The sequence below is a fragment of the Lissotriton helveticus genome, chromosome 5_1 (assembly GCF_964261635.1).
Source record: "Lissotriton helveticus chromosome 5_1, aLisHel1.1, whole genome shotgun sequence".
Taxonomy (NCBI): Eukaryota; Metazoa; Chordata; class Amphibia; order Caudata; family Salamandridae; genus Lissotriton; species Lissotriton helveticus.
In genome coordinates, this window is record NC_136065.1 from 2,129,725,852 (window position 1) to 2,129,741,960 (window position 16,109).

The window sequence follows — 16,109 nt, forward strand, 5'->3', positions numbered from 1 at the left end:
CACACGCAGGAGGCCATCAGTGCAAGATCCCACCCTGCACCGGCCCGAGAGGACGTGTACACGGCTCCAGCCACATTTCCCCCTCAACCCTGGGGGGCCCATCCGAACCTGCCGACACACCAGGGTGGGAAGAAAACCTGCCAACATGAACACCGGCTGTCAAAGGAGAGAGCGAAACAGGCTGCAAGCTTCACCCACAAGAAGCCTCGTGGACGTTTTATTATTAGAGTGTAAAATGCCAAGTTCAATCGGATAAAAGGAGTACATGGTAACATGCGCAACAGTCGCCAAATCTTCGGCATTGGAAGGAAAACGTGAGGGAAGGGGGGCGAGGACGAGTAACATTAGATATTTCAAAACGGATTGTTCCCACAAACCCGATTACAAATGCAAGAAAAAAAAAGCCTAAATTTTCAGTTTTTGCTTCGATTCCTTTTAAAAAATACACTTATCTGTACAAGAAACACTAGAGCAAAACTTTGGAAAGCATGTCATCCCTTTTATTAAATCAAAAAAATTATTTAGCACATACGGCAGTTAATACTAGATTTATTCTGTTTATCTTTTTCCTCTAAGGTAAATTTGACAAATATTAGATAAGAAAATATTTAAAAGGAAAAAATGAAAACCAGAAAAAAACACACCCTGGAATTAAAAAATAGTCACTATTTTAAACTTTTCGTACAGTTAAATGTTCCACAGTGTTCGTGTTAAAGACAGTCATAGCAGATTCATTTTCCATATTAAAAATAACAGCATTTATATTTATGACAGCATAAAGGAGGGTCCTTTTTCTAACAAGCTTGGAGGTCTTGGCTTTACAAATGCAACTTCATGGTTATGTGAGAAAACGGCATTGCTTAAAAAAAAATAATAATTAACACTTGTATTTTTATATTAACCCTTGAAAACACTACAAATTATACAAACCCCCACAAAAACACTCCCCTGCCTAGGTCAATGTGGCCGAGCGCCACAACCGACTACCCGGACGCCGGGGCAGCCGCGGAAAAAATTCATACCATCAGTTGGTTTGCACGTCATTTTTAAAAAATGCAATAAAATCAAAAAACAGTCAAAATACATGAAATTAGACGTAAAACATTCAATGAATTTACATATTTAAGAATATTTAAATACTGTTTTTTAAAAACTTTAGGATTTTTCTCTTTGCGTTTTTTGTTACACAGCCACCTAAGACTTCCAAGCTGCTATATCTTTGTTGCAACAGAAAAAAGTTACACAAAAAAAACAATTATAATTAAAAATAAAATATGACAAATTACATGATACAATGTCGACGACCTGTTTGTGCCTTTTGGTGCCTTTAATTTCTTGCGCCAAAAGAAATCCGAAGTTAACAAATTTGGAATAAAAAAAATAACTCCCAGCACGTCCATACGCTTAGTATATTAATGACTGTTCCTGATTCTTAGAAAAGTTCAGATCACCCTACAGCTAGTGTTTCACAAATAAACAGAAGTCTTCATCAAAAGCTGCAAATCTAGAAACCTCTCTTACAAAAAGGTCTTCATGATGATTTCAAGAAAATGAAGGAAAACAAAAATAAACAAAAACAAAGAAATGAAGATAAAGACAGGGCTCCGTGAGGACGACTGTTCTACTGCTCCTGAAAGATAAAAGGGAGAGCAGTTAGGGCCGGGAGCGGCGAAAGGCACCGAGCACTTCAAAGATGCAGCCTTGGCAAACTCCCAGCGGCCACCTGCCTCTGCAGCACCCATATGGCCTGTGAGAGCAGCTCCGGGGTCCCCTCCGAGCAGGTTGATGCACGAGGGACGTCTGCGCAACCGAAGAGCAAGGGGTCCACAGATGAGCCCACTGCAGCTAAAACCCGGCAGACAGCCCCAGGCTAAGCCATGCGCACCTTACTGGCATGGCTCGCGCGCACAGACCCTAGCCAAGGCATGCATGCCTTCCTGGCACAGACCCTATCCAAGGCATGCGTGCCTTACTGGCACAGACCCTATCCAAGGCATGCGTGCCTTACTGGCACAGACCCTATCCAAGGCATGCGTGCCTTACTGGCACGCATCCCGGGCACAGACACTAGCCAAGGCATGTGCGCCTTACTGGCACGGCTCCTGCGTACAGACTCTAGCCAAGGCATGCCCGCCTTCCTAGCACAGACCCTATCCAAGACATGCGTGCCTTACTGGCACAGACCCTATCCAAGGCATGCGTGCCTTACTGGCACAGACCCTATCCAAGGCATTCGCGCCTTACTGGCACGGCTCCTGCGCACAGTCTCTAGCCAAGGCATGTGCCCCTTACTGGCACAGACCCTAGCCAAGGAATGCGCACCTTACAGGCACGGACCCTATCCAAGGCATGCGCACCTTACTGACAGACCCTATCCAAGGCATGCGCACCTTACTGGCACGCATCCCGGGCACAGACACTAGCCAAAGCATGCGTGCCTTAATGGGCCCGGCCCTAGCCAAGGCATGCGCGCCTTACTAGCACAGACCCTAGCCAAGGCATGCGCGCCTTACTGGCACAGACCCTAGCCAAGGCATGCGTGCCTTACTGGCACAGACCCTAGCCAAGGCATGTGCACCTTACTGGCACAGACCCTAGCCAAGGCATGTGCACCTTACTGGCACTGACCCTAGCCAAGGCATGCGCACCTTACTGGCACAGACCCTAGCCAAGGCATGCGCACCTTACTGGCACAGACCCTAGCCAAGGCATGTGCACCTTACTGGCACAGACCCTATCCAAGGCATGTGCCCCTTACTGGCACAGACCCTGTCCAAGGCATGTGCCCCTTACTGGCACAGACCCTATCCAAGACATGCGCACCTTACTGGCACAGACCCTAGCCAAGGCATGCATGCCTTACTGGCACAGCTCCCACACACAGACCCTAGCTAAAGGCATGTGTATATCACCAGCACAGACCCTAGCCAAGGCATGTGCACCTTACTGGCACAGACCCTAGCCAAGGCATGCGCCCCTTACTGGCACATACCCTAGCCAAGGCATGCACACCTTACTGGCACACACCCTAGCCAAGGCATGCGCACCTTACTGGCACAGACCCTAGCCAAGGCATGCGCACCTTACTGGAACAGACCCTAGCCAAGGCGTGCGCACCTTACTGGAACAGACCCTAGCCTAGGCATGCATGCCTTACTGGCACGGCTCCTGCGCACAGACCCTAGCCAAGGCATGTGTAGATCACCAGCAGAGACCCTAGCCAAGGCATGTGTATATCACTAGCACAAAGCTGTGCTCCTTAGTGGGGCGGGGGTGTCATTTAATTGCGCAATCATTACAATGTCCATGAAGGGGGAGACCCGCAGGGGCATGTACACAACCCGAAGGCCACCTCTGACTACATCACGGTTACTCTACACCAGAGGCTCCCAACCTGTGGCCCGGGGACCCCCGGGGGTTCGCCAAGCCTCCTCAGGGGCCTGCGACTACTTGAACATTTTCATACATACTGTAAATGTGAAGGCATTTGAAACGAGAGCTTAAAATGTCATTAAAATCCTCAGATTGATTACTAGCAGCGGGCGGGAGCATCATACAGTACAGTGTGGACGGTGGGCGCCGCTAATGAATGTAAAAAAGCTCCAACTTTTATACTTCAATAACATTTTGGATTTTTTTTTAAATTTCTATGCGTTTACAAATAAAATCAACAGCGTGATTTGCAGACACTCACCTGGCTGTGGCCCTGGGGCTGCCCCAGGCTCTGTCCGTAGTAGGCCGCCTGCTGTCGGTAATACTCCGCCCAGGCCATGGTGTAGTCCGGCTGCGAGCTCTGCTGCGAGGCCGCGTTAGCCGCCTGGTCTGCAGGAGAACGAAGGCCATTAAGGAGGAGACAGAGGAGGAAAGCACAACACATACATGGAACAACCACCACCTACATTCACCCGGGAGAGGGGGCTGCAGGCGCCAACAGCACCCGCATATCAGGGTTCAGGAACCTGAGGCGGGCATCAACCAAGAACCACTGGATGACTGGATGATACAGCAAGCGCAGCACAGACCCACGCACCAACCGCACACTAGAACCCATTCAAAGTAACGAAAGCACAGACCCATGCACCAACCGCACACTAGAACCCGTTCAAAGGTACGACAGCACAGACCCATGCACCAACCGCACACTAGAACCCATTCAAATGTACGACAGCACAGACACATGCACCAACCGCACACTAGAACCGGTTCAAAGGTACGACAGCACAGACCCATGCACCAACCGCACACTAGAACCCATTCAAAGGTACGACACAGCACAGACCCATGCACCAACCGCACACTAGAACCCATTCAAAGGTACGACAGCACAGACCCATGCACCAACCGCACACTAGAACCCATTCAAAGGTACGACAGCACAGACCCATGCACCAACCGCACACTAGAACCCATTCAAAGGTACGAGACAGCACAGACCCATGCATCAACCGCACACTAGAACCCTTTCAAAGTAACGAAAGCACAGACCCATGCACCAACCGCACACTAGAACCCGTTCAAAGGTACGAAAGCACAGACCCCCGCACACTAGAACCCGTTCAAAGGTACGAAAGCACAGACCCATGCACCAACCGCACACTAGAACCCATTCGAAGGTACGACAGCACAGACCCATGCACCAACCGCACAATAGAACCCATTCAAGGGTACGAGACAGCACAGACCCACGCACCAACCGAACACTAGAACCCGTTCAAAGGTACGAGACAGCATAGACCCATGCACCAACCGCACACTAGAACCTGTGCAAAGGTAGGACACAACACAGACCCATGCACCGACAGCACACTAGAACCCGTTTGATGGTACAGCAAGCTCCGCACAGACCCATGCACTGTCCTCACACTAGAACCTGTTTGATGGTACAGCAAGCGCAGCACAGACCCATGCACCAACCACACACTAGAACCCATTCAATAGTACGACACCGCACAGACCCATGCACTAAACTCCAGAACCAGTTCGATGGTACGCCAGTGCCACGTAGATACATGCACCGACCGCACACTAGAACCCGTTCAATGGTACATACGCGCTACACAGACTCATGCACTGAACTCTACAACCCACTCGATGGCATAACACCTGCCGCACAGACCCATGCACTGAACTCTAGAACCCGTTCGATGGTAAAGCCAGCGGCACACAGACCCATGCACCGAACTCTAGAACCCGTTCGATGGTATAGCCAGCGCCGCACAGACCCAAGCACCAACCGCACAGTAGAACCCATTCAATCGCACGACACGCCGCCCAGACCCATGCACCGACCTCATACTAGAACCCGTTCGATGGGACAGCAAGTGCAGCACAAACCAATGCACCAACCGCACACTAAAACCCATTCAATGGTACGACACCGCACAGACCCATGCACTTAACTCTAGAACCCATTCGATGGTACAACATGCACCACGCAGACCCATGCAGACCTCACATTAGAACCCATTCAATGGTACCACACATACCCATGCACTGAACTCTAGTACCCATTCGATGGTACAGGAAGCGCTGCACACCCAGGCACTGAACTCTGGAACCCATTCATTGGTACAGCAAGCACCATACAGACCCATGCACTCCACACTAGAAATCATTTGATGGAACATGTAATGCACAGACCCATGCACTCTACTCTAAAACCCATTCGATGGTACAATACGCACCGCACAGACCCATGTACTGAAGTCCAGAATCCACTCTATGGTACAGGAAGCACAGCACAGACCCATGCACCATCCACACACTAGAACCCATTCAAAAGTACAGGAAGCACTGCACAGATCCATGCACTCAACACTAGAACCCATTTGACAGTATAGCATGTCCCCCACAGACCCATGCACCCAATAGAATCCATTCGATGGTACAATACGCACCGCACAGACTCACCACCCAACACAAGAACCCATTCAATGGTACAACATCCGCCACAGAGATTCATGCACCCAACACTGGAACCGGTTTGATGGTACAGCGCCACAGAGATGCATGCACCCAACACTGGAACCGGTCTGATGGTACAGCGCCACAGAGATTCATGCACCCAACACTGGAACCGGTTTGATGGTACAGCGCCACACAGATGCATGAACCCAACACTGGAACCGGTTTGATGGTACAGCGCCACAGAGATTCATGCACCCAACACTGGAAGCCATTTGATGGTACAGCAAGCACTGGACAGATGCATACGCCCAACAGTATAACCCATTTGACAGTACAGCATGCACAACACAGACACATGTACCCAACACTAGATCCTGTTTGATAGTTCAGCATGTGGCTCCTCCCCTGGACTACAGTGCGCATGGGCATCGGCTCCATCCCCAGATTGTTTTTAGCCATTGTGGCAGAGATGGAGTGTAAAGTGTAAAGGATGTCCATGCTAATGATTGAATGCAATAGTATGTCTGCAGCTGCGACAGGCACCGGGGAGGAGGGTGGGCGATATGAATATTAGCAGCCCTACATGCCAAGAACAGATGCATACTGGTAAGTAGCATATTCAGTTCGAGGCATGTGGGCTGCTAAATTCATATCTTTTGCATAGAATATATAGCAGTCCCTCCATTAGCGGCGGTTGCCCGTGCCAGCTGCAGAAACCTGAAAAAGTGTCTTGAGAACAGCCTGCCCAACAGCTGCTTGCTGTTTGGAATGCACATCAACACAGTAGTGTTTTGTAAAGGTATGTGGTGTAACCCATGTGGCTGCTCTACAAATGTCCTCTAAAGGAATGTTCCCCAGGAAAGCCATGGATGCCCCCAATTTGCGTGTGGAGTGCGCCCTTGGGGGTATTGTTAAGGTGCGTTTAGCCTTTTGATAGCAGATCGGGATGCACTTAACAATCCATCTGGCTATTCCTGCTTTGGAAATAGGGTTGCCCTTGTGCTGTGGCGAGAAGGCAACAAAAAGTTGTTTTGTTTTCCTAAAGTGTTGTGTCCTGTCAATATAGTACACCAACGCCCTCCTAACGTCCAAAGTATGGAGCATTCTTTCCGCCACCGTTTGTGGGTTTTGGAAGAATGCAGGCAAGTCAATAGTTTGGTTGAGATGAAACTGTGACACCACCTTCGGAAGGAATTTGGGGTTAGTACGTAGTACCACCCTATTTGGATGAATTTGTATGAATGGCTCTTGGATTGTGAGCGCTTGCAGCTCACTGACACGTCTCAGTGAAGTGATAGCAATGAGGAAAGCCACTTTCCATGTTAGGAACTGGAGTTCACACGAGTGTAGTGGCTCAAAAGGTGGTCCCATCAGCCTGGTGAGGACCACATTGAGGTTCCACACCGGAGCTGGCGGTGTTCTTGGGGGAATGACTCGTTTCAGACCTTCAAGGAAGGCCTTAATGGCAGGCACTCTGAAGACAGAGAGATGCTGCCTGTTCTGAAGATAAGCTGCTATGGCGGATAGATGTATCCGAATGGAAGTGTACGCTAGATTGCACTTGTAAAGATGTAACAGATAGCAAATTATGTTAGGGATAGATGCATCTAGCGGGTTTATGTTATTGGCTGTACAATGAAGGACGAAACGCTTCCATTTTGCAGCATAGCATGCTCTGGTAGTCGGCTTCCTTGCCTCCTTGATGATGTCCATGCATTCTGGAGGTAAGTGAAGGTAGCCAAACTCTAGGACTTCAGGAGCCAGATCGCCAGGTTGAGCTGTTGCGGATCTGGATGCTGAATGTCTCCATGGTTCTGCGTCAAAAGCCTGGGCGTTAGGCGCAGCGTTTGATGCGGCACCACCGAGAGTTCCAGAAACGTGGTGTACCATGCTTGGCGTGCCCACGTTGGAGCAACTAGGATGAGTGTCATCGAGTGCTGCCTTAGTTTTCTTGCCACCAGCGGTATCAGAGGTGCTGGTGGAAAAGCGTACGCAAATTTGCCTGACCAGTTCATCCATATCGCATTCCCCTGCGACTGTGGGTGAGGGAACCTGGCGGCAAAGTGTTGGCATTTTGCGTTTTCGTTTGTGGCAAACAGGTCTATCTCCGGATGACCCCACTGCTGGAAGTACGGGAGGAGAACTGATGGATGTAACTCCCACTCGTCCATTTGATGGCTGTATCTGCTGAGCAGATGCGCCATCTGATTGTCCTTGCCCGGGAGGTGTTCTGCCATGAGGAAAATGTTCCTCTGAATGGCCCACTTCCACATGCTCTGAGCCAGATGAGACAGCTGCGGCGAGTGGGTGCCTCCCTGCTTTTGAATGTAGTACATCGCTGTCATGTTGTCCGTCCGGACTAACACTACCTTGTTGCACAGATGTACATTGAAGGACTTGAGCGCCATGAAGATTGCCATCAGTTCCAGATAGTTGATGTGCATCTTCTGTTGCTGCGTCGTCCATAGTCCCTGCACAGTGTAAGTGAGCAAGGTGAGCTCCCCATCCCTGGAGAGATGCGTCCGTTGTCAGGGTAATCTGTGGCACTGGCTCTTGGAACAGTCGGCCCTTGCAAAGGTTGTGTGGATTCCACCAATGCAGAGAGTTGTACGCCCGACTGGTAACCAACACTAGGTCTGTCAATTGTCCCTGAGCCTGTGTCCACTGATTTGCTAAGCACTCCTGGAGCGGACGCATATGTAACCTTGCGTGAGGGACTATGAAGATGCAGGAGGCCATCATGCCAATCAACTGCATGAATACTCTCGCTGGAAGCGAGTGCTGTGGTCTGAACTTTTGGATTAGAGACTGCATGCTGTCTATCCTGACCTTGTTTGGCTGAGCCATGGCTGTCAGGGTATTTATCGTCGCGCCCAGAAACTGCCGCACATGTGCTGGTTGAAGGTGCGACTTTGGGTAGTTCAGCGAGAAGCCCAGATTGTGAAGGAGGTGAATGGTAGTCGACATGTCCGCGGCGCACTGTTGTTCCGACTTGGCTTGAACGAGCCAGTCGTCTAGGCAGGGGTAGACATGGATGTTCTGCCTCCTGAGGTGCGCCGCTACCGTCGCCAGACACTTGGTAAACACTCTTGGGGCGGTGGTCACTCCGAAGGGTAGGACTTTGAACTGATAATGCCTGCCTTGGATAGTGAACCTGAGATATTTTCTGTGGGACGGGTGTAGTGGTATGTGGAAATAAGCATCCTTGAGGTCTAAGGTTGCTAAGAAGTCCCCTTGGTTCAGTAAGGGAAGAATCTGTTGCAGTGTAAGCATATGGAAATGTTCTGATAGTATATACAGGTTGAGGGGACGCAGATCTAGAATGGGTCTGAGAGATCCGTCCTTCTTTGGAATAAGGAAGTACAGGGAATATACCCCTGTGCCTTCCTCCTCCACTGGCACGAGCTCGATTGCGCCTTTTTGCAGCATCACCACTACTTCTTGCTGCAATAAGTGCAAGTGCTCTGCGGACATAGGCCGTTGCCTTGGTGGAATGTTGGGTGGAGTGGACTTTAACTCTAGACAATAACCGTACTGGACAAGTTGTCGTACCCACCTGTCTGTGGTGATGTTTGTCCAGACTGGCAGGAACTGCTGGAGTCTCCCCCCGACAGGTGTTAAATGGTCGGGGGGCAGTGACAGAGTCACTGTTTGTTTGGGGCAGAGGAACGGGAGTTGTTGTTTCCTCTGCCACGTCCTCTGGTGCTGTTTCCTCGATAACCCCCTTTATTCTGCTTGGGGTACGAGGACTGTGCTCCACCTCTAGTGAATTGTGATTGTTGACCCATCTGTCCTCGGGTGACTCCACGTGCACCTGAGCGACGAAAAGTGTTGCCCCGGAATTGTTGTGACTGAAGGGCCCCCATAGACTTAGCTGTTTCGTTGTCTTTCTTAATCTTTTCGAGGGTGGTGTCAACATCAGGACCAAACAGTCTATCAGGATTGACGGGCTGATTGAGTATGGTCGTTTGAATGTCTGGTTTAAACCCTGATATGCGTAGCCACGCTTGTCGTCTCAGCATGACGCTAGTGTTAATAGCCCTAGCTGCTGTGTCTGCGGCATCAAGTGCACACTTTATGGCTGCGTTGGAGATGAGTTTTCCCTCCTCTATAAGCAGTTTGGTACCCTCTGGAAACTGCGAAGGCAGGTGTTGTAAAAGTTGCTCTAGGGTGTCGTAATGCGCCCTATCATAACGTGCCAATAGCGCCTGTGTGTTCGCAATACGCCAGAAATTGGCAGCCTGCGCAGCTACTCTTTTGCCCCCTGCCTCAAGCACTTTAGACTCCTTGTCTGGGGGAGGAGCTTCACCCGTTGTCTGGGAGTTTGCCCTTTTGCGGGCATTTGCGACCACAAGAGAGTCTAGTGGCAACTGTCCCCGAATGTATGCAGGGTCTGCAGGTGCTGGTCTGTATTTCTTCTCGATGCGTGGATTGACCACCCTCGCCCTGGTAGGCTCTTTAAAGATTTCCGCAGCATGCTTAAGGACACCTTTGAGCATAGGAAGTGTCTTGACTGTCCTTTCAGAGACTGAAAAAGTGTCAAACAGAAAATCTTCCTCCACTGGGTCAGCATGCATGTCCACATCATGATTAGCAGCTGCCCGTTCAATGAGTGCATGAAATCCTGCAGAGTCTTCCGTTGGGGATGCACGTGCACTGAAAGGCTGTGGGTCTTGCCCCACATTTCGGATTCCCTGGTCACCTATGTCGTCATAGGAATCCTGTTGTGCATCGGGGTCATTGATGGGGAAAGTGTACTGGTCATCTTATCTTGTCCATATTCCTCTCCCTCAGAGTGGTCGGGGGAAGGTGTTGGACTCCTTCTAGGAGGAGGATGGATAGGTTCAATCAGTGCTGGAACGTCCTGTGCAGGCCTTTTCTTCTTCAGTGGGATAACATAGGAGTCCACTGGTTGGGAAGTGATCTTCCGCTTGTAAAGGGTCAACTTGCCCGTGTCCGCGTCGATAAAACGCTCAGAATCGTCTCCTGAGTCGAGTTGTCGACCCAATATTCCAGTAGACGTGGACGAGTCCGATGTCTTTGGCGCCGTCTTTGGCGCAAAGGCCTTTGGTGCCTCCTTTGGCGGCAGAATGAATAGAAGCTTGCCAGCAGGCTTTGCCGGCATGTCCATCGGCTTCTGGTGCGACGGCGCCGGAGCCGACGTCGCAGAGGCCTTATCCCGAATTCTTTGGAGTGAAGTGGCGATGAGGGATGCGTCACTCACAGCGGCACTTGGCGCCGACGAGGAGGCCTTCACCTTGCCTTCGGTTCCGACGTCCTGTGGCCCCTTTGGAATCTTAGACGTCGATGCTGCAGCCGTAGACACAGAGTCTTTGGACCTATGTGTTGAGCCTCCGCTCTTCGATCCGTGTGATTTTGCAGACTCCGTCTCAACCACGCGTCCGACTAATGGCGTCCCAGTCGGCACTGGAGTCTTGTCACCGACTTTGTCGGCGTCGCCCCGGTCGACCCGTGCCGGACGACCTTCTTAGAGGATGCCTCCTCCGCTGATGACTTCGGCACTGTCGAATCGACAGTTTTCTTCGACTTCTGTGGACCGGAGGCCGACGGAGCCGATGAGGTAGCAGGCTTTGGTGTTTTTGGTGGAACGACCGCCATCTTAGGTGCACTCGAATCCGTTAGTTTCGGTTTCGTTTTCGGGTCGGCCATTTTAGGCGTAGTCGAGACCGATGCTTTCAGTTTCGGTTTCGATACGGGCTGCGTAGCAAGTATGTCCGTGGCCGGGCCTGAAGACGGGGCCGTGGCTTGCGGTGCAGGGTCTTGGGTAAGGCCGAGTGGCGATCCCGTGACCCGAGCCTGATCCGCGTAACTTTCGGGGCATAGCTCATCCCCTGAGCTATCTTCCGCGGCCCCATAAACTTCTTCGACGTCCCCTACCTCGTCGACGTATTCAAGGTCTTGATCCACGACCCCGTCGTTGTCTTCAGGATCAGCCTCGACCTCCGTCGCGGGCGGTGAGATTTCAAGATGATGGCTTAGGCCCTCTTCTTCCGGGTCGCCGAAGATGTTATCTGGAGCCGGGGCCACTTGCCTGACCTCAAGGCGCACCGCGCGCCGAAGCTTGAGCGTCTTCTTCGACCTGAATCTGGAGCAGGCCATGCAGCTGTCCTCGTTATGGTCTGGCGAGAGGCATTTGTTACAGACCGGGTGCACGTCGATATGTGGGTATTTGGACCCACAGACGGGACAGTATTTAAACGGGCTCCGCTCCATGTTGAAAAGTTGTGGTTGTGTTGCGATGAGAAGGCCTCGATGTCCGAAGAGTGATACGACTCCGCAGATTCCGACTCAAAGAGACGGAAGAACTCGAGACCGTACGCAAACAATACCGACGTAATGAAACGAAGGCCTTTTGGCCTTAAAGAAGCTAGTTTTCTCGGTTCCGACAGAGAGACGTCGAGACCGCATCCGAACCCAATGGCGGAAAAAAACAATCTGGGGATGGAGCCGATGCCCATGCGCACTGTAGTCCAGGGGAGGAGCCACCTATCTCAGGATACTTCGAAGACTCTTCCAGGACAACAATGTGCGATCATCCGGACCCAACACTAGGCGGCGATCTAATGCAAAAGATATGAATTTAGCAGCCCACATGCCTCGAACTGTTACTTACCCAGTAAGCATCTGTTCTTGGCATATACAGCTGTAGATTCACATGCTTTGCATACTCCTGCCATCTAGTGTTGGGTCCGGATGCTTGCAAGTTGTTGTTCTTCGAAGTCTTTCCCGTCACAAGGTAAGGTGACTCCTCCTTTGGGTGATAGTACGTTTGGGCATCGACTCCGTTGTTAGATTGTTTTCACGTAGAGGGCGAGAATGGAGTTAGTAAGTGTAGAACAGAGATGTCCATGCCTATGTATGTAAACTGAGAACTGCAACAACTACAGGAGACCGGGGAGGCGGGTGGGCGTATGTGAATCTACAGCTCTACATGCCAAGAACAGATGCTTACTGGGTTAAGTAACATTATCCATTCAAGGCATGTGCCCTGTAGATACACATGCTTTGCATAGACTATAAAGCAGTATGCTGCCAGAGCGGTGGCTAACCTGTAGTTGACTGAAAGTGTTTTAAGTACTGCCTGGCCTACATTAGGCTGTTGTCGTGCTAACACATTTACACAATAATGTTTGGTGAATGTGTGCGGTTTGGACCATGTTGCTGCCTTACAGATGTCAGCTAGGGGAATATCCCCTAAGAAGACCATAGTAGCCTCTATTTTGAGAGTGGCATGCTCTCTAGGAGGTATTATCAAAGTTCTTTTTGCTTTCTGATATTATGTCTGGATACATTTTACAATCCATCCTACAATGCCTGATTTAGATATGGGATTGCCTTTGTGTGGTGGAGCAAAAGCAACAAAGTTGCTTTGTTTTGCAAAATTCTTTTGCTCCTTCAACGTAATAGTAGAGCTCTTCTAACATCACGGGTGTGTAGAGCTCGCTCTGCTACATAATCAGGTTGAGAAAGAACACCGGTAACTCAACCGATTGATATAAAAGGCAGAAACTACTTAAGGGAGAAATGTAGGATTGGTGCGAAGAACCACAATCTTTGTGAAGCTGAAAGAAGGGCTCTTGCATAGTTAATGCCTGGAGTTCACAAACTCTCCTCAGTGAAGTTATTGCGATGAGGAAAGCAATTTCCATGAGAGGAATTGAAATTGGCACCTATGCATTGGTTCAAATGGTGGATCCATTAGCCTAGTAAGGACTAGGTTCGACACTGGTGCAGGTGGAAGTCCTGGTGGTACCACTCTTTAATCCTTCCATAAAGGCTTTAATCACTGGTACTCTGAATAGAGATAAGTGTAGTCTGTTTTGTAAGCTTGCAGCTACTGCTACCAGATGTAAGCGAATGGACGTGTAGGCTATTCCAGATTGCTGTAAATGTAACAGCTAATAGATGGTGTTCTGTACATAGGAATCAAGAGGATTGATATTGTTATTACAATAGATAACAACTCTCTTCCATTTTGCGGCACAACATGCCCTGTGGTAGGCTTTCTCGCCTCTTAGGATATTCATACAGTCTGATGGTAGGTGTAAATAACCAAACTGACTTCAGGAGCCACGTCGCCAGGTTGAGTTCTTTGGGATTTGGATGCCTGATTTCTCCATCGCTCTGAATGAGACTGGAGGTGAGATGCAGCTTTTGGTGTGGAACTACAGACAGCTCCAGTAGGGTGGTGAACCAGGGTTGACGTGCTCCTGTGGGAGTATGAGTATTAGTGAGAGGGATGTGAGTGGGAGAGGCGGAAAAGAGTAGGCAAATATCCCTGAGTAGTTCATCCACAGGGCATTGCCTTTGGAGAGCGGGTGTGGGAACTTGGAGCAGAAGCTTGGGTATTTTGAGTTTTCTGCTGTGGCGAACAGGTCTGAGGAAATCCCCAATCGTGAAAGTAGGGGAGGAGAACCGGAGAATGAAATTCCCACTCGTGGATTTGCTGCCTCGTTCTGCTGAGAAGGCCGGCAATCTGATTGTTTACTCCTGGAAGGTGTTCTGCCAGGAGATAACTTGTGGCGTATGGACCCATTTCCAAATGGCTTGCGCTAGGCGTGACAGTTGGAGTGTGTCCCCCCCCCCCTATTTTTGTTCGTAGTACATAGCTGTCAAGTTGTCCGTGCGGACTAGGACAGCTTTGCCTACGAGGTGAGTTTGAAAGGCTTTGAGCGCTTGAAACACTGCTAATAGCTCTAGGTGGCTTATATGGAGATTTTTGTGCTTTAGACTCCACAATCCTTGGCTTGTGTGCTCCTGTAACTGAGCACATCAACCGGTGAGTGATGTGTCTGCTGTTAGCACTGAATGTGGAACAGGTTCAATGAAGGGCCGCCCTTTGATCACATTTTGTGTGTTCCACCACTGCAGAAAGCGATGGGTGCAGCCATCTAACACTAGATCGGCTAATCGATCCTGCGACTAGTTTCACTGACTTGCTAAGCATTCTTGAAGGGCACGCATGTGAAGTCTTGCATGGGGCACGATTATGATGCAAGATGCCATCATTCCCAGCAGTTGCATGACGGCTCTGGCTGGTAATGAGCGGTTGGGCTGAAACAGAGTAAGAAGAGACTGAATACTGTAAATTCTGGCTGCGTTGGGAGAGGCTAGGGCTTTTTTAAGTGTCTATGGTGGCTCCCAGATAAGGCTGTGTGTTTGAAGGCTGCAGATGGGACTTCAAAGCGTTCACTGTAAACCCAAGTTGAAGTAGTAGGTGAATTGTCCTCAACAGGCGTGTCTTAAGTAACACACTGGTGTTAATCTCTGGCGCTGCGGTATCAGCAGCATCTAAGGCACATCTAATAGAGCAATATGAGATGAGCTTTCCTTCCGGACTTAAATCCTGTGCTTTAGCTTTGTGTTCATCTGGAAGAGATTGGAGCAATTGCTCCTTTTCGTCCCAGTGCGCTCCATCATACCTGGCTAAGAGGGCCTAGATGTTGGTAATACGCAAATGATTTGCCGCCTAGGCAGCTATTCGTTTGCCAGAGGATTCTATTAATTTTTACTCCCTGTCCGGAGGGGGGCATCCCTAGAGGTGTGTGAATTAGCCAGTTTATAGTCATTAGAGCCAACAAGACTGGATCAGACTGAGCAGGCTTATACTTCTTATCTATTCTGGGAGTCAGAATATGAGCACCAACAGGGTCCTTGAAGATGCCATCAGCATGTCTCTAAATAACCTACGTTGTCCTCAGGAGGGGAAGGCTTTGAAGGGTAAAGGTCTGGGTCATTATCTGTAGGTGGATCAATAGTGTAGTCTTTCCAAGGATCTAGAGGTAATTCATTATCTCCAACATCATCATGCTGTGAGGGTGGAGAGTTCTGTGGTGTGATAGGTAAAGGTTATCATGTTGGAGAAGGTGTAGGGACATTTTTTAAAGGAATCTTACATTTTATGTCCTCGGACTCGCGATTGCGAGGCAGTTTGATAATATTTCCTGTTTCAGGATTAATGTAAAGTTCCTTATTTCTAGGATCCAATTTGGGAGGTGGCAAATCTCAAATCTGATCCTGTAGCTTGAAAGGAGGATCTTTTGGTTTCTGCAAGGACTAATTCAGCAGCGTCGAGTCAGATGATTGCGGAGGGTTTTCTTCGATCGAAACAATCTGTATACATCGCAGTCTTGTTTGTGGGCTTCGGAAATAAGCACAAGCTGCACACTTTGTGCGAGTAA

The 16,109-nt window shown here is 49.7% G+C and overlaps 1 protein-coding gene across 2 annotated transcripts in view; it reads right to left on the bottom strand.

The window, feature by feature from the left end:
• Positions 1-182: 182 nt before the first annotated feature.
• The window catches only part of FUBP3 (far upstream element binding protein 3), a 303,302-nt gene continuing 287,375 nt past the window's right edge, over positions 183-16,109 (bottom strand). For both annotated transcript variants that reach the window (XM_078646216.1, XM_078646214.1), the window contains exons 17-18: positions 3,695-3,822; positions 183-1,630 (exon numbers count right to left, since the gene is read on the bottom strand). In XM_078646216.1, coding sequence (XP_078502342.1) covers positions 1,622-1,630; positions 3,695-3,822 — 137 coding nt within the window. In that variant the 3' untranslated portion in view covers positions 183-1,621. The remainder of the gene's footprint in view (positions 1,631-3,694; positions 3,823-16,109) is intronic.